This window comes from Patagioenas fasciata, chromosome 1, assembly GCF_037038585.1.
Source record: "Patagioenas fasciata isolate bPatFas1 chromosome 1, bPatFas1.hap1, whole genome shotgun sequence".
Lineage (NCBI taxonomy): Eukaryota > Metazoa > Chordata > Aves > Columbiformes > Columbidae > Patagioenas > Patagioenas fasciata.
The window spans coordinates 63,048,338-63,074,839 of NC_092520.1; the positions used below are offsets into that span (position 1 = coordinate 63,048,338).

General features: G+C 36.2%; 1 protein-coding gene across 2 annotated transcripts in view; it reads right to left on the reverse strand.

The window, feature by feature from the left end:
- Window positions 1–351: 351 nt before the first annotated feature.
- ANKRD10 (ankyrin repeat domain 10) overlaps window positions 352–26,502 on the reverse strand; it is a 37,865-nt gene continuing 11,714 nt past the window's right edge. The window contains exons 3-7 of one of the 2 annotated variants that reach the window (XM_071807335.1): window positions 24,792–24,923; window positions 23,191–23,282; window positions 8,885–9,120; window positions 4,965–5,060; window positions 352–2,053 (exon numbers count right to left, since the gene is read on the reverse strand). In XM_071807335.1, the coding sequence (XP_071663436.1) occupies window positions 1,584–2,053; window positions 4,965–5,060; window positions 8,885–9,120; window positions 23,191–23,282; window positions 24,792–24,923 (1,026 nt within the window). In that variant the 3' untranslated portion in view covers window positions 352–1,583. The remainder of the gene's footprint in view (window positions 2,054–4,964; window positions 5,061–8,884; window positions 9,121–23,190; window positions 23,283–24,791; window positions 24,924–26,502) is intronic. The other variant, XM_065829640.2, reaches the window with a different exon arrangement.

The following is a 26,502-nucleotide window of genomic DNA, read 5'->3' on the forward strand; positions in this document are numbered from 1 at the left end:
AACAACGCAGAGTGTAACGTCTCTTTAAAACACTGACTTCTCTGTCATCTGTAGAATTTTGCCTAAAAATGATCAAAAGGAGACTATAATTTCCATGAAAATCAGATGGCCGGTATTTTAACCCATTTTAGGAGTTCTAGGCCAATATAACCTTCATACACAGAATATCCAGGATGTGTTTCTGTAATTCAATCGAGAGCAACTTATCGAGCTGTTTGAACTTGCTTCCATACACTGACAAAATCAAGAAACTCCACAGCTGCACTGAGAAAGACTATTGAGAAATGTGATTTAAAAACTATTAAAGACTTGCTCAAATTGCCAATAAAATAATAATGTCTGAACAAAATATTCAGATACAATGTAATACGTTTCTTTATTCTTTTTTTTTTTAATCCAATATGGAAAGGTCCCTTTTTAAACAAAACAAGAACAAAAAAATCAGCACAATTCAGAGGGCTTATCTCATTTACCATATTCTTCCCCACTCTTCACTTATCGTAACACAAAGCAGCAACTTATATTATTAGTGCTCATATAGTGCACTTATATGAATTTTTGACTTGTGTATTAAGCTTTAAATACAATGTATTTCTCGTGAGCATAGCCCAAAGGCTACACAATGTTACATTTTCGAAGCATATGTTGAAAAAAAATAACAGGACAATAAATGTATATCCAAGACAGTCAAACTCAAATATTTCGACTTGGCAAATTCTCTAACAAGTAACAGCAATTTTAAACTGCGTACAAAGCAGAACAGTGCCAACATGCCTCCGGTCCGTGAGCTATGGTAAAATATCAAGCGTACATAGAAAGGAGAGAAGCCAAAGAAAACCGTCACAAATCCAGAGCTAACCTGAGGGAACGCCCCACCGCAACTGAACGAAGGTAGCCCAGTTTCCCACCCTACAATGCAAAGAGCCCAACGACAAGGAAAAAGCACTTCCACGCCACAGAAAAGTGAAAACGGTAACTCCGTCCAATTTTGTCTCTGCGTTTTTTAAAACAGCTTGTTCAAAAACTGTAAAGATGAACATCTAACTATAGCAAACAAACGTTACAAACTATAGAGTCAGAGAAGCTCCAGAAGATTGCCACTTTCAACCTTGCATAGTGATAGCTGGCATTGATATTGCTACCATAGCTTCAGCAGAAGATATGGAAAGGAAACATCTTCACTTCTAAGTGATGCACATATGTAACATTTTCTTCACAAAATTCAGTTAAACATTGTATTAATAAAAGGGAAAACAGCTCTAAAAAGGGAGAGATAGTGTTCACAAGCTTAGAAATAAAAAAATACAAAACCAGAACATTCCATAATAAAAAACAGGGAAAAAAATCAACATTCCATCATAACAGCACCTACTTTATCACTAAATAAGCCCCATACATGCAACGAACTACAACTATTGCATAAGGCTGTCAAATTAAAGGTTTACTTTTTCATATAAACAAAGTGTAAAAATAGCCATAAGTTGCAGTCTTCAAATTTAATGCTATTGCGGGGATTCCATCCCCTCCACCCCCGTTTCATTTGGTAGCAATTTCAGTACGCGCTTGACACAAAGGTGATTCACCTAGGAACCGTGATACAAATACATTGTGCCTAGGACAGTGTTGTCGTACCTCTGTTCCACCTTGACAGAGTTGGAATGCTCAACAACGCTACTAAGCTCGGGGATGCTCTCGGCGGTATCCCCAAACCCGTGGTAGTGTCCATAGTGCAAAGTATCTCCAGGGTCTTCCACCCATGAGGGCCGGTTAGAAACGCAGCTGCTCGGGCTGCCGTTCAGGTGGAGAGACCCGCACATGTCGGTGGAATTATTCATGGCTTTTTCTGGTTCCTCGGCGCCGTTACTGGCGTGAATTCGGTGCCTGCTGGGAGAAGTTATGCCGGGGATTATCCCGTTAGGTGTTAATGTTAAACACTCCTCGCGCCGGGTGTCCATCCTGCTGTTGAGCTGCTGCGCGGCGGTGAAATCCAAATGCCCATTGATGGCACATCCATTAGTCAGGGCATTCAATATGGAGCTACTGCTATTCATATCTGCATTAAGAAATACACCCGTCACCAACAATTAAGAATAAATCGAAATACAGCAAAATGTCTCCACTATACTCCACTTATTTAAAAAGAAGTTTCTGTACACAGCTTCGAAAATAAATCTGCCCTTCCTTTATAACAATGTAGTTCAAAGTAATAAGAGCTGACCAGTAAGCTTGTACCATGGATTCTTATGTTGAAATTGCAACTATCTATCTACATTCAATGTGTAAATATGCCTGTATTGATCTTTGCAAAGACAGTGTGAATTTCTCAATTTTTATTCTCAGTCAACCGTATGAAGTAAGTGTAGTAGACAACATTCTGGGCAGTGTTTTGTAAGGTGGAATAAAAGGTATCTTTCCAGCTTTACTTTGGGATAAAAGATTATGTACATACAAGAACTGAATATCTGAGTATCTGTGAGAGGGTGAAGGTGTTTTGTTTTTTCAGCTGTAATTTAGCCGTGGCTCTTTTTTATTTTTAGTGGTAACTCTCACAGTACAGTATCCATTGGAATAGGTCAAATAAAGAAATGTTACGTTGGGGTGCTAATATAAAATGTTTCCAAGTTCCTTTATTCAGAAAGTACTTCAATTTATCCAGCAGCCTGCTAGGTAATGTACCAGACAGGTTTGTATTTAATGGAAAGTCTGTGGTAACATCTGTACAATCCACATGCAAAATGCCTTACAATAGCAACAGCAGAGTGCACAGAAGACTAAAAAAGAGCAGTAGCAGGAAACAAAATTCTAAAAATGTGCATGCAAAAACCACCGACGACTGTTTAAAGCACATTCTTCTCTGAATTCAGTAATTAGTACAACAGTTTTTATTTCCATAAACAGATTTCTTCAATATGTCTGAAATGTATGCTTTTGCAGTGGTACTCAAAGTATTAGCACAAAAATCGGGTGATATTTTCTACCTTAAAAATGCCTACTGGTAAAGGACTTCTAAAATTTACATCTATATTGGTAAACATGAACAAGGCAAATGTAGAAATTACAGACCTATCTGGTGACATTTAAAGATTTTACGTTCTGTTATTATCGTTAGATACATGCACATATGTTTATGTATACATTAATGCATAAACCCATGTGCAGAAGAGGATTGCATTTACTGTGTATTTCCAATTCCAGCCAGTAAGTCTATCAGTAACTTCCCACATTCATAAAACGTTGAGTTCCTGTTTAAGTGACACGTCGAGTACCACTGTTTGACAAGGAAGAATCTGAAGTTTTGGGTCTCTATTAGTCCTTCGCATGGGTATTCTCTGAAATATGGATAATGCTGCTGATTCTTCACATACAGCAGTACCTAATGCCAAGAAACGTGTTCGATTTGTATCTCACTGGATGTACTAACAAGAGTTTCTCGTTCAGTCCCTATATGAGTTAAAATAACCACATCGGCTAAACTCACTAACCACAAGTTCTTACTGAAAGCTGAAAAAAACCCCAAACAAACCCATCAAGAGGTCAGAGGTAATATTTCAGTGACGAAAACGCACAGAAAGAATTTCATACAGTGTTTATTAACTGAAAAGTGCAAAATTTTAACTGTTTAAAAAGAAATCCTTATTGGCTTTGCCAAATCAAATTTAATAAAAATGGCACTACTGTTAGGTAATATGCAGAAGTAGATAACGGATAGTTCTAGTGATAATTATAGAATCTTATTATTTGCTAAAAAGTAGCACCTATAGTAATAGAGTATACTTATGAAAGACAATCATTTTTCCATAAATAAGAACACTTAGTAATTATCACTGGAATATATCATAATCTACTTTTAAAGTACTGATTATATATATGTGTGTGTATATATATATATTTCTTCCTACTATATTAAAATATCTATTAATTATCATTCCCTTTGGTGAATCTGATCTGTGGCACAAAGCATAAACACATTTATCACAGAACAAATTAAAGTCAGAAATCATGTACTGAATATAATAATGCACTATTATAGTAACTCCATGCCTTTACCTACAAAGTGCACGGAAAAAGCTGACCCAAGACAGTTTTACTCAAAACTCTATACACATCCTGGGCTTACTAAAAGCACCTTGATTAAGCAGCCCTTAAAAAACTTAAGAGCATTAATATTCATTAATATTCACTAATCCTAGTAACACTTTGACTGTTTCATTAATACCAGTACAAACCACAAAAACTGTTTTCCAAGGTATGTTAGTTCCAAATACTAGTTTAAGACCTGTGATGTTCAGTCTTTTATTTACATTAAAAAAACCCGTAGCAGGATCCTGTACTTATATCAGTGTCAGAACAACTTCTGAGCACATGGTATATGTCTAGACTATCCTTTAAAGTATTCAACTATTTTAAATATAGTTCAGTTGTAACAAGTTATTTTCAAAGCTATATAAGCAGTACATTATGTTTCCACATCAAGTCCTTTTATTAGCAATTAAACAGATTTAACGGAAATGAAAGGAAATTATTCCTGGATTTCCTTAGTCTGAAATTATAGCAACCAAAAGCAAGGCACAAGGTAATACAAGCCTCACGTTAAAAGTGAAACAGCCATTGTGGATTTTTGTTTATCTGAAATAGTAATAAACTACTAATAAACTTTCTCTTTCCCCATTACAATATATCGCATGAAACAGCTAATTTTAGATAGTTACTAAACTCCCAATATAATGGGTGTTACAGCAATACAGTAGTATTCAAAACTCTAGACAACAGTGTGCAAAAATAAAGGACTAAGTTCTATACTTAAAAATAAAATGCGTATTGGTTCTTGCAACGACAAGGAGTTTGCATTGCAGAAACAGTGTATATTTCAATTTCTTTTGGTCCAACAGAAGTATTCTCCTGTTGTTTGGTGTCTTCAACCGTTTGAATGTTGTTGTAGTTAACAGGAAACTGTCCACTCCCACCTGATACAACAGCAAACTCTCTATCAACGTGCATATTGTCAGCATCGTCCTCAACTCCTCCGTTCATCATTGGTATTAAGCCATCAAAGCTGTAGGCTGATAAAAAAAGTCACATTTAGTCACTGGTGCACACCTGAAATCTCACCCAGCAAACAGATGAAACAAAAGCTTTTTGCAAAGAAATGTACATTTTTCTCGTCTGAAAGCGTCTGACATGTTTGAGATTCCAAATGCAGAATAAGTACATGCCAAGTACTTGCCCATCCATATTAATCTCTCAAAATGGAGTTACCAGTGTACGTATCAGACTTTGTACATACAAATCAAGCAATCATTAGTCTTGATCTACGAATAGACTGAATAAAGAGCAATTGAAGTTATTCATACAGCTAGTGTGCCTGGTAGAGAAAAAGCATGCTTTAATAAGCAAGGTGGGCTTGACTTCATCGCCTCTTACACCTCCCACACAAGGCACTGCTCCAGTACTATCTCAGGAGACTCTGCGCTGCTTCTTGCTCAGACATCAACACACCTTCCTATATACACTGCACACACTCCTAACGTTATGTTGTGAAGGGCCACTTCAGTACACTGCAAGTCAGCTCTCATTACGTTGTGCACAACACAAATTTTCATGAACTACTCATTTTTAAAGAACCTTAAGTAACAGCTCAGAGGAGACCAGGACCTGTGGATCAGTGGGCTTCAAATTAACCTAAACCAGGAAAGGTATTTTTCCTAGATATCTAAAGGACCACGGAAGTGCTCTTTCATATTAGCCAGTTCCAGGGTACACCTGGTAATGCCTTCTATCCCCACCTCTCAAAAAACACCTAAAACCAGCATGATGCTGATACAGTCAGTCACCAGCTGTGTGCAGCAAGTTAGGAGAGTGTAGCACATAGAGCACAGTGCAAAATCCAATGCACCAAGGGCCATGAACCATAGAATGGTTTGGGTTGAAAGGGACCTTCAAAGGTCATCTCGTCCAACACCCCTGCAATGAGCAGGGACATCTGCAACTAGATCAAGTTGCTCAGAGCCCTGTCCAGCCTGGCCTGGAATGTCTCCAGGGATGGGGCATCTACCACCTCTCTGGGCAGCCTGGGCCAGCGCTTCACCACTCCCACTATAAAAAATTTCTTCTTCATGTCCAGCCTGAATCTCCCCTCTTTCAGTTTAAAACCATTACCCCTTATACTGTTGTAACAGGTCCTGCTAAAGTCTGTCCCCCTCCTTCTTACAGGCACCTTTAAAGTGCTGAAAGGCCACAATAAGGTCTTCCCGGAGCCTTCTCTCCGCCAGGCCAGAGGGGCAAGGACCAGGACTGCCACTAACACACCCCTGTGATTGGTTAGCCTGGTGTGCAACATCAACCACCCCAGGAAACAGGGTGAAATTTATTGAATTGACTTCAGAAGAATGGACATAAAATCCAGCTAATGTTTCTAAGTAAAAATATAAAAACTATTTGGTATACATTCTGAAAGCGGCAAGGTAAGTAGTTTTAAGTTCAGTTGCAGCCTTTGGAACTCATTCTTGTATTACATTTAAAGAGAGTAATTAATTTGTATCACAGTATATCGTATATCAGTGCTGCGTATTTTGAGGTGGAACTTTTTTAATGTTATGCACCCAATGGCAGATACGTGCGTGCATACAAACCAAATTACCCGTAAGTAACCCCCACCCACTACCCAATCTAGCTATTCCAGGACAAAGGGTGAAGTGCAGCTTAAGTCTTCATTTTCTTCCAACTCTGCTGCTTACAGGTTCTCGTCGGGGCATCTACTGTGCCTGCTCACCACAAGTAGGCTTTTTCAAGCAGTGATTGTTCTAACCTGTGGTATGGCCATCAAAATCAGACTCTTCTCTGCAAATACAGGTTGCCTGCACTCTCCCTGAACACCTGGAATCTCCTCTGCAAGTAGTCTTTAAAACACAACAGGCCAGTGTGATTTTGGTAAGGATAAAATGACCACAAAATTGTGCCTGTTTTGTAAAAAGGCTCATTAAGCACAAATACGTATCAATGACTTCTCACTACTCAGCTCTGTTATTTACAAAGCACCTCAAAACCAGTGATTCATTCCCACTCCAACAAACCTTTTACATTGACATGACAGGTATTATTGATGCCAGTGTCTTTGAGGGCAGATACCTCAGATTAGAAATTTCAGTTTCCGCAGTTGGGATGCATCTCTTAATTACTATCAAAACCTTCAGGCAAACACAGCAAAGCTTTTGCCTTTGTTTGCAATGGTCTTAAAAAGTCATACTGGTTAAAACTTCAAAAATTAACTACTCTGATTGCTTCTCTAACATCTCTGCAATTGCTTAGGAGATCTCATTCACTTAAATGCATTGTCTTTTTGTTTGCTCAATCTAGCATGCACTGGACCAACTGTTTATGCTGAAAGATCATGTAAATACTATTTCATCATGGCATATTGAATAAAATTAGGTCAGCCAGTGCCACCCCCAGAGACTGTGGAAACTGCTACCTATTGACTAGACTGGAGTCATATCTGAAACTAAAAGAGATTACTGGTTATGAACATCCAGAAGGAATAGCTCATCAAAACAAAAATTAGCTATCTTTGACTTCAAACAGCACCTTCCAGTAACAGAATATGAATGCGCTGACATATTTCTGTAGCTGTTAAGGGCACCGGTGTACTGCCTAAGATTTCTCTTTTTGTGTAGCTACTTAAGCACTTTATTTCCAAGAGGCAGTCTTGCATTTAATTGTGTAGGCACTCTTCCCAGTCACGAAATTATACTTTAGTCCAACTACATGAAGTAACACATTCTGTTTATGATCAGCTATGAAGTCCTCTGTTAAGGTCTCCGATCCTGGTACAGTTGAAATGGTGGCTCGATAGCAAGTACTAAAGCAAATATTACGGAGTGTCAATATTGAATTGATGTTGTCCATGCCGTATTTGGAAACACTGCTTTAGTCTCAGTTCCCTTCTTGTTATCTGGAATTAAGCACTCTATGAGCCCATTTTATTTGGCTCACTGCAAGTCACATATGTTAGAACATAAACTTTAACTGAATAAAGTGTCTTCAAAGAAGACGCATGAAGTCCCTTTCCTGATGCTAGACACAGGAAAAAGGAACACTGAGTGCAGAATGCTGCATTCTTTTTAGTAAGAATTTAATGGGCTGACGAAAAGAAGCAGAGGATATTCTCTCTCATGTTATTAATGGTGTTTATAAGATGTAAGAAAGATTTTGTCAGATAGCCATCAAAAAGTATCTTTTGAGGTGGTACTATTGCATCATTGCTGGTAGAGGAATCAGCAGTATCCTCAATGCACAAGGTTGAATAGGAATCCTTAAGGTGCACACTAGTCTTACATCCTCCTGAATTTATCAGTTGCACTTGGAACATGATCCTGGAAACTTAAGGTATGTTCACTTAAAACGTCACGGACATAATCAATCTTGATTTGAGAAATCTTTTTGCATTTATTTTTTTCTCATCCATCTCAACTAGTACACGGGTTTTGAATTGTGAATGACTCCTGAAGTGGAACTATTACCATCATCAGAACATCCAGGCATCTTCGTGAATTAATGCAACATTTGGCTCTCCTGAAGGAGAAAAAATTGAGGAAGGAGTAGAAGCTAATTTCAGCTCCTAGTCTTCCACATACTATTCTTGGCATCATGTAACTTCAGCATTCTCTGTAAACAGAATTTCTGAACACACCAAGATGACAACAGGGAGAATCAAGATCTTGTGGCATGGAATAATTGTATTTATCTGCTTCTTGCATTAAATATGTAATTTAGATATGTGCATGAGTTTGTCAATAATACTCAACATCCACTCTGAAAGGCTTTAAAAGGTTTATTTTCCTTTCTCAACAACAGCATCATCCCATCCCTTTTACCTCTAGGGTCTCACCTTCTGTTCTAGCCTTCTTTACTCCAGCAGACTCCATGTCTTCAAAGGATCTCTTTCGACTTGTCCCACCACTAAACAGATTGGGACCTGCATTTTGATTAACCCCATTTAAGGTGCCATTGCTATAGAAACGATTCAGGTGACAGTTCTGGAGGTTCAAGAGAAACTGGGCACATTCTTGGAAGCCCTGGGTATGTGCAAGGTCTGCTGCTGTCAGGCCACTGGCATTTCTCAAGCTGTACAATACAAAGAAACTGAATTACACTCATTCATCAAGCCAGCTTGCTGCTGCTGCTGCCCTTACTGACTATCTATCTGTTGGTGATGAGAGAAAACATACACTTAGCAAATTTCTATTAAGAAATTAGTTATCAATCTTAGTTTTATAACTAACTTAACTTCTCGCACATATAGCTGGCTTCTAAGCAAAATTTGGGAGACAATACACTTTTAAATAAAATCAATATACTATGTGCCTTAAAAAAAAAAAATCCTATTTAAACTTCTCAAAATGCTTTATTCTAAAACAGTCTGAAGTATCTGATCTTTACATAAACTTCAGACTAATTTAAGCCTAGATTTTTAATATCTTCTGCAGTTTATTCTGCAGTTTATTGCTTTAACTTGAGCAAAAGATCAAATACTCAAAACAAACTTAACATGACTTGGCAATTGTTCATGGCATTCTGGTTTCTAAGGTAACAACAACAACATCACTGTTCTTCCTAATAATAAAATATATACATATATAGAAAAATATAGATAAAGATGATATACTTAGTTATGCTTTGCTTATACTTCTTTCCTGGTTTGTTTCTCATTTCAAAGTATGTGACATCATAAGTGCTGGGACTTGCTTTATTATTTGAACCAAGACCTTTCCATGCAGGAGAGAATAGCACTGGATTTTGAGTATTCTAATGAATCAAGGAGATTATAAACAAAATCAGGTAGGACATGTAGAGATACAGAGGTTTAATTTGAAGGAGTGCTGTATCGCATGCATTTACACAAACATACAGTATGTCTGTGCTTAGAAATACGGTAACTTCATAAGTAAGTGCATAAAAGTGGAGACAAGAGGGTCAGAAATGACAAAACTAGATTGTGAAGCGGAAGACGGCAATAAATCTTTGCTAAGCTTTTTTCCGCCCTTCCAGACAGATGTAACATGTCAGAAAATTGAATTTTTGTTTCTTTGTTTCAGTCGTTTAGACAAGCCCATTACTTAAAAATCCAGAAACAGAGCAGCCAACAAAATGAGAATTTGGAAGATTAATAGATTTGATTCTGTTGAAACTCATACCAAGTAGAAAACAACTCACTCCAGTCATGCAAAGAAAACAAAGAGAAAAGCACAGCTTTGCTTTCTAGATCATTGCAACTTGTTTGCTATAAAAATTAGACTAAAATATCTTTAGAAACTATTATAGAGAGATTAATTCAATAAATGGATACAGCTGGATTACATACAATTTGGAAAAATTTGGTCAAAATACTACAGAATCAGAAAAATCATTAGGCTAGATCAGGTAATTTCATCCCATACTACAGTCAACATTTACTTGAATTACTAGTGAAAATCCAGAGAACAGCAGCCAAGAGTGGTCTAGAAAATAAGACTTTAGAAGACTGAAAAACATAGTCAAAAGAAATGAAATCTCAGGGTGGAGCTATTAGTTCTGAATACCTGGAAGACAGCTGCAAAGAGAATAATCTGTTCTGTGTTTCCAGTGCAGGCAGCATATGAACGGAATTAACATGAACAAAGGATATTTGAATCATAGAATCATTTTGGTTGGAGAAGACCTTCAACATCATCGACTCCAACCATTAACCAGGCACTGTCAAGCCTACCGCTAAACCATGCCTCTAAGAGCCTAAATCTCTTCAAGACCTTCAGGGACGGTGATTCAACTACTTCCCTGGGCAGCCTGTTTCAATGCTTGACAATCCCTTCTGCGAGGCTTGTTGCTTCAGAGACAGACAGGTCTTAAGAGTTAGACAATTAGGGGAAAGTTTTGGAGTAAAAAGGTTTCTGATCTGTAGAGGGTTCTCTATCTCCTCTTAAGAGCAGTTATGATTTCAGAAGTTCTGCAAAATACAGTCAATCTCTTCTCATGCTGACTTAGACAGCTTGTTGAGGTCCCTGCTAATCAACATTCAATACTCTTTGGTAGTTCTCGTTTACCTGTGTAGTAGCATGTGGACGTAACACAAGGCAACCAGAATTTAAGGAACAGAAATTTCAACACATACGCTCTGGGCAAAAAGAACTGCTCAGCTCTCTGAAATCTATTTTGAATTTGAAAGCAGCAAAAGGACACTAAAAGAAATCTCAACATGACCAAATTAAAATTACAGAAAGATAAAAACGACCAAAACAATATGGTGTTGACTGATTACCTAATTTAATAAAACTCCAAAGAATAAGTAATTCTATCACTTACCAAATAATACTATTGAACAATACCTTTTCTTTGAAAAATGGACAACAAGAAAGACTATAGTTAAGTCAGCATTTCTCAGAGGAACGGCAATGTAATTTGCCAGAGGCATTTTGAGATCTACAAACTAAGAGGCAAGTGTGTAAGGCTACATGATCAAACTATGGGAAAGAAAAGTTTCCCAGAAACAAAAATAAATGAAATTAGTGTTTGCCAGATTTTAAAATGTAATCACCTTTGATATTTTTAGATCTGTCCCCTTAGCACCTCTTCCTGAACAGCTTACTATTAACAAGTAGACAAAGATGTACTTGTTCTACAGGAGTATTTTGGAAGTACTGAAGAGTTTTTCAAGGGACTCAAGCACACTGGGTGTAACATGCTTGCTTCTGAGAGTTTAGAAACATCTCTCTTTAATACCTAGTCTGAACTTAGCCTACCAATTTCAACTGAACTTCCAGTGTTCAGAAGTTAGTAATGACAAAAGACGGGGGAAAAAAATTAAAGGACATTACAGGATCCGGATGACTCTAGAAACTGGCTGGCCAACTGCTACAGAAGAGAACACAACTGTTTAAGTTCTCCCTGTTCCCTCCCATTGGGAATACCAGTTTTCTTTAGCTGATTATTCTAGCCTTCTCTACAGGGAAAATTCACCAGTGGGAACACAAAAGGCAGCAAGAGCTAGAAGTGCTATACTAGCTTATTGTAACAAAATGCAACTAATCCAAGTAAAAAACCAAATAATTCAATTAGCAACATGCACAAAGTAGGAAAGAAAATGTTTTTAATAGGTATGACAGTGTTTTACCAGACTGGAATAGTTTTATGTATTTCCAAACATGTAGAAATACTGTCATCATGGTGACAATTCTGAGTGCCTAACAGAAAAATGCTGTCTTATACAGTCCTTCTAGAAACCCTAAAGTGGTGTACTTGAATGAACTAAAAAGCCAGGGCATCTACTAGACCATTCTTTAAAAGCATCAATCCAGACTTGGAGTGGCATTACCCTGTCACAGCAGCAGTGACAAGGAACAGGGAACACATCTGTAACTGCATCTACAATGCATGGCCCACCTCAAATGCTGCCAATGTCTGAACATGAAGCAGCAACCTCAGCTTAGCCCATGAGTCAAGAATATAAAAGCCACTACTGTAAACAGACTCCCTTATAGGAATGAAAGCAGAAAGGATTCACTGGCCCAACTACACGTAAGAGGAGTTCCATCTCTTAAGAGTAATCCCTATGACAGTCCTTGGTCATGAGCTGCAATTATATGTAAAACGATTATCAAGGGAAAAGAAGGAGCAGTAACTGAAGATTCATTTGGCTATTAAGTAGACTACATATGGCATGGACTGCAAAATCAACAGGCAAAGAACTCAAAGAGGTAATCACTATTTTAAAGTAATTTTTCAATTATTTCCACTGTCAGAGATGTACCCTGAGAGGTATTTATCTTCATTTCTCATAGCTGCCTACATAAAGGAAATTTCCTGCTGGTTTTGTGAGTGTTTTTTCCTTCTCTCCTTTTTTTTCTTTCCCTCAATAAAGATGCAGAACTTAAGGACAACCTTATGCTCTTTTTCAGAGTTTTTCTCTAAGCTAGGCTACCTAACTGAAACAGGACTAGGCAAAGAACAAGACTGGTATTTTTCAAATATGACCTTAGGAAGTAAGAAGCTACCAGCAAGGAAGGTGTGGAAGGATGTAAGAGAGCTGTATTAAAGAAAATCAAAACTAAAGCTCAAAAATATAATTCCCTTTTTGACACCTACTCCACCCAGGAACACACATGAAGGAAAGACCTATTTTTGTATTTTAAAGTTATTCTAAATAGAAAAAAATCCATGAGAAAAGTTGAGGAAAGTCCGGACACCGATAAGCAATCTTGAAGTTCCTTGACTGATGATATTTCACAGTTGAATTGTTCTGTAGTGACAGGTGTTTTTTAGATAAACTCCAAACGTACACTATTATATTAAGAGTTAAATCTCTGACTTTTTATGTACCTTTATCCACACAACTTCTATAGTGCTTAAAGCAGCATTCTTATAACACACTTTTCTTCTTCCATCAAGTGATGTCCACCAGCAGTCTTCAGAACTGACTGATCTCATCATGAAGAGGACTTTTTAAAAATCTGTTTTCCTCCCTTTGGTTGACATCATTTGAACTCGATTTTAAAAGCTCGGATCATCTGAGAGTCCTGGTACCAAATGAAAGCAACTATAAAGAAGACTGATGAAGCAGATGTTTACATTTCCTTCTGAAAGGCTTTAAAAATGCTGTCTCTGAGTTTAATTAAATTCTTGTTTAAAAACAAAAGACATAAATATAAGACCAAACAGGATTGGTGTACAGAAACATGAAGTTAACTTCCAGTTTAGCTTTAGTTTAGGAGGTTGTTTTTACTATTTCAAGCTAACCACAATTTGTTGCTTCAAGAAGTTCACAAAAGGAAGGAAAATCTGAGGCAAGCTCTCAAAAAATATGCAAGACATTACCACCTTTATTAAGTTACAGAAAGAAAAAAAATAACAAAAACCCACAAATAAAACAAAACATAGAACTGTTTAAATATAGCTACCTTTGTGAAAGAAAGATTTACTTCAAGATAACTTACAAAATTTACTCTTAGAAGGATCTGTAGAAAGAAAAGATAATGACTTGTGCTTCTTACAGTGAAGTTGTTTCAATTGTTCATATTTTTATACTTATTGGAGGAAAAAGCAAGTACATTTCTGTGTGTCTTTAACATAGAAATACATTTGAAATACGCTATTTTTCACTTATAATGTCACATACCTTGAAAAACAAAACAAATGTTTGCCACAAAAAGACACAGTAAATCTTTTTGAAAAAAACATTCATATACGCAAAAAATTCCCTAAATGTTTAATTTTAAATAGTGATTACATCACCTACAGCTTACTGTGTTTTTGTTAATGCCATGCGACAATCTAAGAAAATAAACCACAGTTTTCGTATATCAATGTAATATCTGTTAAAAAATACTGATCTCAACTTATCTATTGTTAGTTTACAAATAAAAATGTAGATACATGTAAATTAGGGTAAGCAAAGCATGCAAATCTATAGATTCTATATCTGAATTCCTAGATTAGCATTAAAACCAATCACCGCAACAAATACCTCAACAGTATGCCTTGTGTGCAGAAAGGAAGCGATACTGAACATTCAATGCCACAACTGTAAGGTTTTCGGAGAAGCACCTGTGGCAGTTTCAGCAGTTTCTATATGGAATGCTCCCCCTTTCTAGGATTACTTGAAAAAATCAAGTCAATTCGAATTACGTAGCTGTAAAACATTGACATGTGTAGTTTTTACAGTTTCAGAATCTTCTGTTTGATTTAAACGGGCAATGGTGCATAAACAGGAAACTTATATCATAAGGGATCACATATTTGCAGGCAACATTAAGATTCAAAGTTACATTAACATACATAAAGTGCTGTAGCACATTATTCAATATGTAAGCCATTATCATGTGACCACCTTAACAACAAGAAACTAAGCCTTTTATGCTTTTAAAGCATTATTACTTTCATCCTGAAACGAATCTGTCAGTTCTTCACTGAAATTTATATAGAACGGATTAAAATTACCGGTCAACTCATGGCTTCAATTACTTTAAATTTGGTAGGCTGTACCTCGAAAGAATTAGTAACTATTCCTATACAAAAATTAGCAGATACAAGGATTAAAACAAAACAAAAGAAGAAAGAGAAAAAAAGATCAGAACACTAAAATGCCCACAGTAAGAAAAAAACGTTGCCTATATAAACATCAGTATACTAGTCTAAAATTTCTAAAGCAAAATGATTTTCAAATACTAGACTTTAAGTGTTTTAACCCTTTGGTGTCCAAATACAGAAGCTGTAAAATAGTTTCAAACTTTTTTTTCAGATACCAAGAGAAAAATGTTCTTAACTAAACAGACGTGTGTCACTGCTGGAGACGGCTAGAAAAATTCATACTAGAATTACATACTGGGCATCTACAAAAGCACAAGTTGGTGCCACGTTTTTATTTCACAGCAAAACATATGGCAGCTGAAATAATCTTAGACTTTTAAAAACAATGGTAAAGTTTCTCAGAACATTCTCCAAAATCGTAACAAGGTGAATATCCTGGAAAGAAGGAAGCTCTTCTCGGTGAAGCCACTTTTTTCCACATCAAAATCAAGGTTCACTACAAATTATGCAGCTCTAATCAGCTCCTACATACTTCAACTCAGGACTGAGCAAATGCTAGCAGAACTCATTAACCATGGTAGGCAACATTAGAATTACTAAAAGCATCACTATTAGGTCGTGATTTATTGCTGTATCTGCATTCCAATTTATGTGCTTTAAGAAGACCTCAAACAGTGGACTGATTTTTAATATCTCTTGTAAAAACAATTCACATTTTCAAGTAAACTTCTGTGTGAATAATATAGGCCTATCTGACTTTTCCTGGTATCAGCAATCAACAATATTTTAAAATTCATATCCCATTATGTAAGAAGTGATTCCTAAACACAACTCATAAAAGGAAGGTAAGAAAGACTACGGTAACTCTTAAAGCAACAGTCTGATTACAATACAGCAAAACGCAAAAGACCTTTCCTATTACAATGAAAATAAATATTTCCCAGATCACTAGCAAAAATGAACTCCAAATAAGCATCTTTTTAGCATTACAGTCACTTTAAGTCCAAAGACAATATAAGAGTTACTTAGCCAGTAGACTTCATGAAAATGAGAATTATCATTGTTGCTGCTATCAAGTTTCTAGAAACAGACCAGGAATTGTAGATAAAGTTGCTTACCATGAGGAAAGCTTTACGGAAGGCTTAATAGGAAAGTTTCAGTGAAAACTCTTGAAAAGTTAAACAATCTTACAACGCAGATTCTGCCAAGATGCCTCTAGTAACAAACAAAATTACATTATTTCTCCTCAACATGCCAACTGAAAACCAATTATAGACTAGAATAGGAAAAAAAAAGACAGGAAGCTTCTCTCAAATGTGCCAAACATGGAAGAAACTTCGAGATTTAGAACAGAAAGCATGGACATAGAGCGTAGGAATAAAACTAAAGAGGTAAATGCCTTTTAAAGTAATTTTTTTTTTTGTGAAAAGGAGAAAAAAAACATCAAGGACTAAAGGTATTAGATGAAATCATTATTTTCCTGTGATAGGCATGGAAAGGGAGACTGTCAAACTACAGAAAATTGTTTTTTGTGACAAAAATAACTTGATGCTCTCACTCAAGCAGACGGAGGATCTTTTGGATTAAGAAACTGCTGAAGTGCACAAAACCAATTTAAATGAGCTTCACAAGAGAGTTTTTTCAACTGAGATTTTCCTTCATTTAAAAGAAAAAAAATATCTGCCATGTATGAGCAATATCAAGCAAAATACCAAGAAAAGAAGCTGAAACAGAAGAGTAACATTTTCCCTAAGATACACCTGGCAAAGATCCTCCAGGGTTTGTTAAGTCTCTGTGCAAAGAGATACATCTTGGCACCTGAAGCATTTGACAGATATTAGAAAAGTTCTCTGACCAACCTGAACATGTTCTAGGCCATTCCACAACTGCCCAGCAGCTTTTGTCCAAGTTCAAAGGTACTAGCTGAACTATGATCAACTATACTGAAAAGACACAAACTAGAAGAGCATATGAAATCCAAATCAACACAGCAAAAGTTAAAGCAAATACACTGCAATTAGCAATTCTTTCATCACATATCCAGTCAAAAAGTATCAGCAGATGAAGCACAGCACCCATACAGATCACCACCACCACCATCGATGTCTGGACTATCGGAACTAATCAGACTATTGTATTTGGGAGCATACTGCACCCTTGTTTCTTCCACTTTATCTAACTTGTGCTCTGGCCAAGTTTCACTTCGTAACACTCGGGTTCTCCACCTGACTTAGCCATATCTAGGTTTTCATTGCCAGTAATAGCTTCTTACAGAAAAAAAATAACGTGACAGAAAGCTGCACAGCGAACATTAGCACAGTATCATAGTCTGTTTCCCCCAAAGTAGGACAGGGTCTTATATTATTTTTCGCTCCAAAACTTATTACTTTTTTACATGTATAGCTGCCTGGGCACTATTTAAATTGACTTTTAAAATGAATTGTAACTAGGGCTTATTTTTGGAGTAGGGCTTATATTTCAAGTATCCCTAAAAATCCTGAAAAAATCATACTAGGGTTTGTTTTAAGGGTAAGAGGTTACGTGAAGGCAGATCACTCCCAACAACAACAACAACAAAAAAACAACAAAAAACCAAAACACCAAAACAAAACAAATTCCCAACATTCCTGTCAGAAATCTGAGCTATCTTCATTTAAAAGTCTTGGTAATATTTCCATGTTCTTTATCCAGCTCTTTTGGACTCACAAAAAGCTGAGAAACCAGTGCTACAGATCACAAGGGCTTGTCACTAATGACTAAGGTCCCCTATGAAGCTGACCCATATCCTGTGAACTTCCTTTATGTCCCAAAACAGTCACAAAATATCATTGTTTTATTAAAAGATTTAACTTTATTCATAAAAAAGTACAACCTCTCACATTGTTCTCTATTTCTGAACTGATGTCAGTAACTACCGTTGTTATTCCATCCCCACTAAGAATAATCTACCCTCAAACTGAACTGGAGCTCAGTGGTAGGAGTTTGCCTCAGCTTCCTCCAGCTATTCAGAACGGTTGGAACAGAAAACCATCCTTTTCCATCCTGATTTACTATAAGACTGAGCCTTTCTCTTCCACGTTTTGATTTATCCATTATCCGTGCATTTGTGTTCTGCTTCAGTATTTTCAAACCTTTCCTTGAGACTAAATCCAAATTACTTCCTCGCTACATGGTCACAGCCTCCTACAAACCATGTTAAGTTATTCTACAAGGATGGGAATCAAGTGTGAAACCAAACATGGAAGAAATTAGCAAGCTTTACTTGTAATCGTTTTGCAGGATAATTAGTTTCACCACTGAAATGTACAAAACACTTTGCCCTTCCATAAGAACTTACATAAGGCAGGAAAGGAAGAATCAACTGCAGCACCCATGGCCTCCAGACTGCAGAATGGCACTATGAGACTACAGTGACAGCCCTTGAAAATGCTTGCTACATACAATGAAAGAACAGCCACATCTTTTCCTCAACTATACTGCAACTAATTATGCAACAACAGTAATTAATCCAGCACTTTAACTGCTATTTGGAGAGCAGACAAGCAGGTTTGCAAAAAGAATCATGTATGAAGTGGTCTGAGTTTGAAAAGTACTAAACAGATTACTAATATACTAATTAACAGATAAGAAGCACACTGTTGAACAAGCACCTAAATCCTATTCCTAAACAAATCATCAGTAAGAACCTAAAGCAATATTCTCAAGATGAGGTTAATGACCATAAGGAAGTAGGATGTTGGTTATTTTTCACTGGATCAATGGAGCACTACAGCCTCTAAAGCAAAAAGATGACATAGTAATGGCACTTCACAAGTAGATTAACACCAGAAATGGACTGCACTCAATATTAGAAGTTCGGTAGTTAAAGTTAGCTAGGTAAGAAAAACAAGCAGATGTTAAAAATCTACAAGAATCTGCTAAGAGTTTAAGAAGGCAGGGAGAAATCCAGAAACTAATGGAGATCTCTGAACCCTGAGACCATCAACAGAACAGGACATATCAGTTTCCTCTCCAGACCAAAAAGGAATAGAAGGCTTAGGACACAAAGCAATGGCTGATTTCTGTGTTATCGTTGTTAAAACTACACATCGTTCTTCTGCCTCTTCATTAAAGGTGACTGAATTTCACAAAGTCAAGAAGTCTGAAAAGTACAAATGAGAAGAACAAAAGCTGAAATATCACAGGAGTGGTCAGAATTAAAACATGAAACAGACTTCAAACAGAAACATATTGCCATGCATTTCACAAAGGGCTAACCCAGCAGTATTAAAAAACTTCACATTGAACAGATTTACATTATGGAAGATGGAGAACAGTTGTAAAGAAGAAATTAATGATGCAAAGAAGAATTAAAATTAAGCCACTGCCAAAGAATGAGAACAAAGTTTTTATTGAAAAACTATATACCAGAGATAGGACATTTCTGGTATTACAGGATGAAATGAATTTACGCGTACAAATGTATGCAAGACAGCTTTAATGAGAAAGTGGCTGAAGAGTCTGCCTAAACAAGACCAACATCACTATACGACTCTGTCACCTGGCAGAAACAGATGCACTGGTGTATTTATCCCAGCATGTCTGTTATTCTCCCCAAACCTGGAGATCAGAGCACAAGAAACCAGAAAGGAAAGTATCTCTTTGGGGTCTTGCATGTCCCACCACAGCATATAAACCAGTTTTTCAAAAAGCCTTAAGATCTCTGGCAGGGAAATAAAAAGCTTTCCTGGGCTACTATTCAAGCATGTTGATGATGAAACTCTGAAGCAAACAAGGACTTGCGTTCAACTGGATGGATGCGTTACCAAGCCACGTTCATCTCACATGTTTCACTTCTCTTTATCCCAGGACAATAGTGTTTGAAAATTCTCTCCTAGCTTTAAATTAAGTCACTAAGGAACACACAACTGTTCAAGTGACAGTTGCAGGAAGAATTTTTTTATTCAGAAGTAAGCAGATATAATATTCAGGTGAACTGCAAAAAAAACCAGGTACGAAGCTGGAAGAAGTTCAAATCAGTATAATTAACAGCTGCATCCGCTCATTATTTTTCTTTTAATTCAAGTGTCTTGTGTTTGTAGCTGAATTTTATATTTATATATATGCTGTGATGCAATCTATGTAACTATATTAATACCCAGCATTTCACAAAATAGTGTAAAAGAGCAAAACAAAACATGGCACCAAGAAGGCTTTTCCTCCAGAAAGAGCTGTGGACACTTGTTTGTCATCATGATAAATAATACACAATTAACCATACAGAAATTGCATACTTATGCTTTTTTAGTGAAAATCCAGCAGTTATTATGGATACTTTAAAAAGGTACTATCCACATTAAAAAGTCAGTTACACAGCAAACCTTTTCACCCATATGAGGACATTGTGACCACCTGCTTCCCCCTCTTCAAGGGTCCATGAATACCATAGTTAGTGGAGCAACCATTTTTATGGCTGTAGGACATACAGTGCACAGAATATGCTTCAGCTAAAATGAGAAGGTAAATACCACAAAAAAAATCAAAATATTTTCACTAGGGTACAATAATTATTTTTTAATATTATTAAAAATTTACACAGGAATAGAGACCCAAATTCTCTCTCATCAATTAGGAAAACAATGCAACAACTACATGAAATTTAGAGAATGCAACATGCTGTATTTCTCTGTAAAAAACAATACACTAACAAGCCTGAAATAAAGTAAACTACAACAATTCAAGTGAGGCAATTTTATTCCAACTAAAATTCTTACTTTTATTCTACTGGACTACTGTTAATGTGCTTTGGCTTCCAATATAACCAAAGGAGTGAATCAAGTAGAAATACTGTAAATGCTGATATCAAAGATTATACTAATTGAAGTTACTTCATTTTAACAACAATATTTCCATAATCACTCATTAATAAAAAATACATTTATTGCAATATTACACTACTGATTACTAGTGTTTGTGTAATAATGAAATCTTCACATCCCTGTTCTACTGTTAAAAATAGGGATGGTGCAATACTTGATGCATATTATAAATATCGGGTATAAGCAGCATATTTCACTATTTGCAGTCACAAGGGATACTCTCTGCATCTTTGCGCAACTAGATTTTGATACCATAACTGTATGAAGAAGAAAAAATTGGATTAGAAGATCTCCATAAAAAGGGCCATATTCGTCACCAGTACAGATCAGCACTTTAGTTCTAGTTAGTGCTTAGTTCTGTATTTAATAAATTATTGCCTTGGTCATATATAGTCAATTATAATTTCAGTTAACATATACAAATTAGAATTCAAATATATGGATAAAATCTGTCTCCTTTTGTTCTAACTGAAGCCATAAAATAAAGGAGTCAAAATTTCTGGAGCTTCTAGTTTTTCAAGATGTTAGAAAAATCAGGAAAACAACATTAGAGATATGGGGCCAGCTTTCAAAGCCAGATATCTCAAAATTAATCGATGTCAAAAGCATATACACGGATTTGGCCTAAGTTAACCTAATGAGCCAGGAGACTAGATTCTACAGAAAAAACACCCTTCACTTCCATCGGTTAATAGCTCGGTCTCTCAGGTGATAGGGCCAAGTCCTAATACTCTACATGATTAAAGATGGGTTGCTCCACCAGCCAGACTATTGCATTTGTGTCCCTGATTTTACCACTTCCTGGATAGCATCCAATATTTAATTACCTATAGAACTTGTGACAAGTCTATCCTACTGAAAGACAGGTGGAATTCTAAGTTAGAAAACCGACAGTTCAAATTATTTCCCGTTGACTGAAACTGCTACAAACCTGTGCTACTTCTGCTGCAAATAGCTTTGGTCAAAGGCAGATACCACTCTCCCAGTTTTATAGAAATGTTTTGCCTATGTCTTGCAAAGACAATGTTTAAAAAGCATAATTTTAGTTCTGCAAGTAAAGTTGCAACCACATCTTGAATCTCAGCTACTCTACCATTTATTTTTGAAGTCCTATGGATGTAAACACATCCTGTTCTTTACATCTGACTCTTACTTCACATGGTTTATGCAGATCTGCAACTTCGATTTTGATTGGATACTTTGTAAAAATCACAAGATTACATACTAATTGATGATGATAATTAAGGTTTGCTCAATTCCACAGTAAATTTAAATCCAAGTTTATCTTAAAATCTGAAAGTGAGTGCAGAATGGGAATTTATAAATTTAAGACTGATTTAATGAACTTGTCAGTAACTGACTGAGACAGCTGCAAAAATTATTTTAGTGTCATTTTTCTATGAAGTAACCTCTTCACACAAAGCAATCTGTTCTACTACTATTAACTTAAAAGGTACTATATTTCCTGAATATGATACCATTGAAAAGAGTTAAATTTTATGGTAGATTTATCAGGGCAGCATTACAAAAACAGTAAGATGGAAACCAAAGGGTAAAACAAGAAATTAACTACATCACTCTTATTTCATTTACAACTTCAAAGTTTCATATTGCAGATTAAAATACAGTAACTAGTTACCATTTAAGATAATAAGGCTAGTTCTAATTAAAACAAATTGCTAAAGTATTTACATTATTATAAGCCATAGAGCTTATACTCAACATTTCTAGGTGAAAACTGCATCCATTTTGTCCATGCTGTAAGTTGCAAAAGTTTGTGAGATTTTCTGAATGTTTTTTGCAGTACATAAACCTTTAAAGAAAAAAGTTAACAGGGCAAATACACGATATACTAACAAACAGTAATAAGTTCACTGTGAAGAGTGTGCGAGATGCTCTTTTGCACATAATGTTGCTTTTGCATTGTTGTCTATATTTATTCACCAGTGCAAGGTGTAAATTTGTTGTACAAAAATAACTATATGCTAAATAAAGTGTACAATTTGGGGTCATTTGACAGAAGTGTGATAAATATTTTAATACATCAGATACAAATGTAATACTAATGTAGCACACTGGTATTACTTAAATAAAATAAATTTTATTACTAGACATGCCAAACCTCTTGGGCTTCATTACAGCTGAACATGTCTAGCTGTCTTTTAATCAGGTGTCTGCTGTTTTGACTTTTCCTTCTGACATTAGTATCTATGTTTACTGGTCTAAGTTAGTTAGTCAAACACACAACAATCAACAACAAAAAAAATACCTCACTTACTCTATTTGCGCACCATGAGCCACAAGGGCACTTATGGAATCCATACTACCAGACCGTGCTGCTTTATGAATAGGAGTTTCACCAACATAATCCTGTAAAGACAAACTACATTTTGTCAAGCATAATCTTTAAAAAAATCAAAATCTTATTCTTATATTAGTCACTTAATTAAGAAAGCAGAAATATAAAAGCAGCATTTATTAGCTAGCAAATGCATCAGGTACTTTATTACTACTTTAACATCTGCAGTAGGCTGTCACGTACATTAGATATTTAGCAAAAAATAATGCTAAGGGCATCTAACTCAGGAGGTAAGCCTTATACAATACCTAGGCAATCAACAGTCATATTCAGCAAAACTTGTTAAGAAAACCCCACAAGTCATACAACTGCAATGAGTTACTCTAACACTCTTATTTCCCAGCACTTTTGTTTCCCAATATGTTGGCCTGAGCAAGCCATGAGTTCAGAAGCAGTTGGCCAAGTCTGTGAGACCACACTGTTTTCAGACCTTGCTGACAGATGTTGCTATATCGCACCAGAAATACCAGGTGAGCAGTATGTGCGTGTAACTCTACTGTACTGTAACAGCAGTACACCCAGAGTTCACAGGACAAGCCAGATCTCTCCCGAGACATACACATTGACTCAGGTCCTATACACTTTTCTGACTAACTTTATCCATTTACATTCCATTATTGTTAACCAGCACATCCAATCATTTAATCTTTCTGTATTATGTGTGAACACACTGGGAGTAGCATATTATTCAGGCAACTCCTCTCTACAAGCTATCTTCACAGACAACAGGGAGAATCTAGAGCAATTTCACAGATGCAACTGGCAAGTAGCAGGTAAATGCCATGCATCATCACCTACAGGCTGCAGATGAAACTCAGGACTTGCAATTAACCATCAGTACTAAGAACCACAGAGGAGAATCTGTAATGACATACAGCTTTCAAGTAGCCAAGTAAATGTTCAGATACTTGTTTATTATGATTTAATTGTCACAGTCCTCAACATTTTCAATGCATGGCAAGTTTTTTTTTTTCCCCTTTCTTCTCCATCCTCTTTCTCTCCAAATTTTTGACAGACTTCACTTGCATGCTCCACTGATATTAAACACGCTCTACCTGTATGTGCCTCATTTTTGCTTCCTCATGACTTTTATTAAAATATCAACACTGGTTCTTGAAGTAACCACAGCACCTTTACTGAGTCGCCAGTCTTCATACATAATGGCATTGGCACCTAACTCTGCAGTACTGGTTACACTAACTCTATTTGAAATGTGAATATATTCAAAATATGACCATACTACCATCTTGATAGATAGGAGGTAAGAAGTGTTTTCAATTGCCTGCCAAGCTTCTGAGAAATTAAATCACATATTTTAGACAGTGGAAATAAAACTTGAAGATGAATTTTGGATTATGTGTTATATACTCTCAATTTTCTACTTGTCAATTTTATTTCATGGTAAAATATTTTTATAACAAGTTACAAATTCACTGAGAGTAAGCCAGTTTACCAGTGTTTAAGACATACACTCAGCCAGTGAACCACCTAATACAATAATGGTATCTGACAAATTTTACCTTCTCATGAACCAAGGAAAATCGCTGAGGCTGACACAAAGTTTGGAGACAGAAAAGAGCAGAAAACTCCTCAGAGTCCTTAGTGATTAGAAAATGGCTATACAGCTCTTCTTCCAAAATGGCTGTCTGTAGCTGATGAATAGAAGACTGTTTTCCAATGAAGTTTATATAATTTCTCATATTTATAACTATTCTTGAAGTTACAAGAAGACAGAGGTTTTTAACAGAGCACATAATTTTATTAACCATCAAAACAGAAATTCATTTGGCACTAATTTATCCAGAAGATTCTCTGCAGAGTGTAATACATATTCCCATCATGGAAGCTGTCTTCAATTCATCATTTTGTTACTGTTTCCTTTCCCCAAGCCTTTTATTAATGAGGTGAAAGTGTAGAAATATGTCTCTTTTGCTCAGCATCAGTATTTACAGACCCAAGCTAATTTAAAAGATAATAATTCAATATAAAGTTCAGTTCACAGAAAGTTAGCTTAACTAGCCATATGTTTGATAAAGATGACAAAAATCTTTACTAGTCCCATAAACCTAGCATGCTGCCCACAATAAATCTAGATAATTTAATTACGAAGTATTGCTGGGGGGTGAAAATGCTAGAAGGATGAAAAAAGACCTTTGCAAAAGGACTCCTCAGTACTGCATTACAAGAACAAGCCAAGCTTACAGGAGCTAACAATCCTGCCACCAAGAACCAGGAAAACATTAGTATCTCAGAAGAGATACTTGAGAAGGGTTTATTTAAATCACTGGCCCAGAGAAAGTGCCTCTTCTCTAAAGCTAAGGAATTGAGAAAGTACTTACAAGAATGACAGAATATACAGATTCAGCTTTCTATAGTATTTGTTTTAATTACAGAACCTAAGCTTCAGTCATCACTAATGTTATCTTCTGTTGAAGTCCTCCTATGAGACCAAATCTATTTGCACTGAAATAGCTTCTGAAATCGTCTCCTAGCTCTAGAAAGAATAAATTATCTTCTGGGCTATAAACAAGATTGAAAAGAAAAATATCTCCCAATGAAAAATGGATTTAAAATGCATTTTTCAACACATCCAAAATCATGCAAATAGAGAAAAATGAAATACTCTGTGAGCCTCAGAACAATTCTATTTTGATTCAACAGTTTGATTGGATGGCACGAAAGAGAAAAAGCAATAACGCGAGAGGGTTTTCCAAGAAGTTTCCCAAAACTGTCTGGAGTCCTATGCTAGCACATTTTCATGCATAAGACACCTCTTCCCCATCTCTTTTTGGTCACGTGGAACACAAAGTTATTTTGAGGGTGCTCTACAAATTCCTAAGTATCTTTGGTAATATCTCATAGCCCTTCTAACGGTTCATGGTTCCCATATGTGCTTCAGTTTGACATAATCCCTTCTGCAGTAATATTCCAGGAAGGAAAACATCAATAACTTGTACTGGCCTTTCACATCTAGGGCAAAACTTTTCAGGGTCCCATTTACCCTCCTGATGTAACACTGCACAAAGAACTCAAACTTCTCTCACAATCCAGAAATCACATTGCAAATAAACAAGCAGCAAGAACAATGAAGTTTTATAAAATCAGCATTCAAAGTAACACAAGTTTGTTGCTTCTGTGGAGACCAAGGATTTAGTGCACAGTGCTCCTGAAGAGATGACAAAAAAAAAGCCACAGGGCATCATAGGCACATTTAATTTTTGCAATTCACTG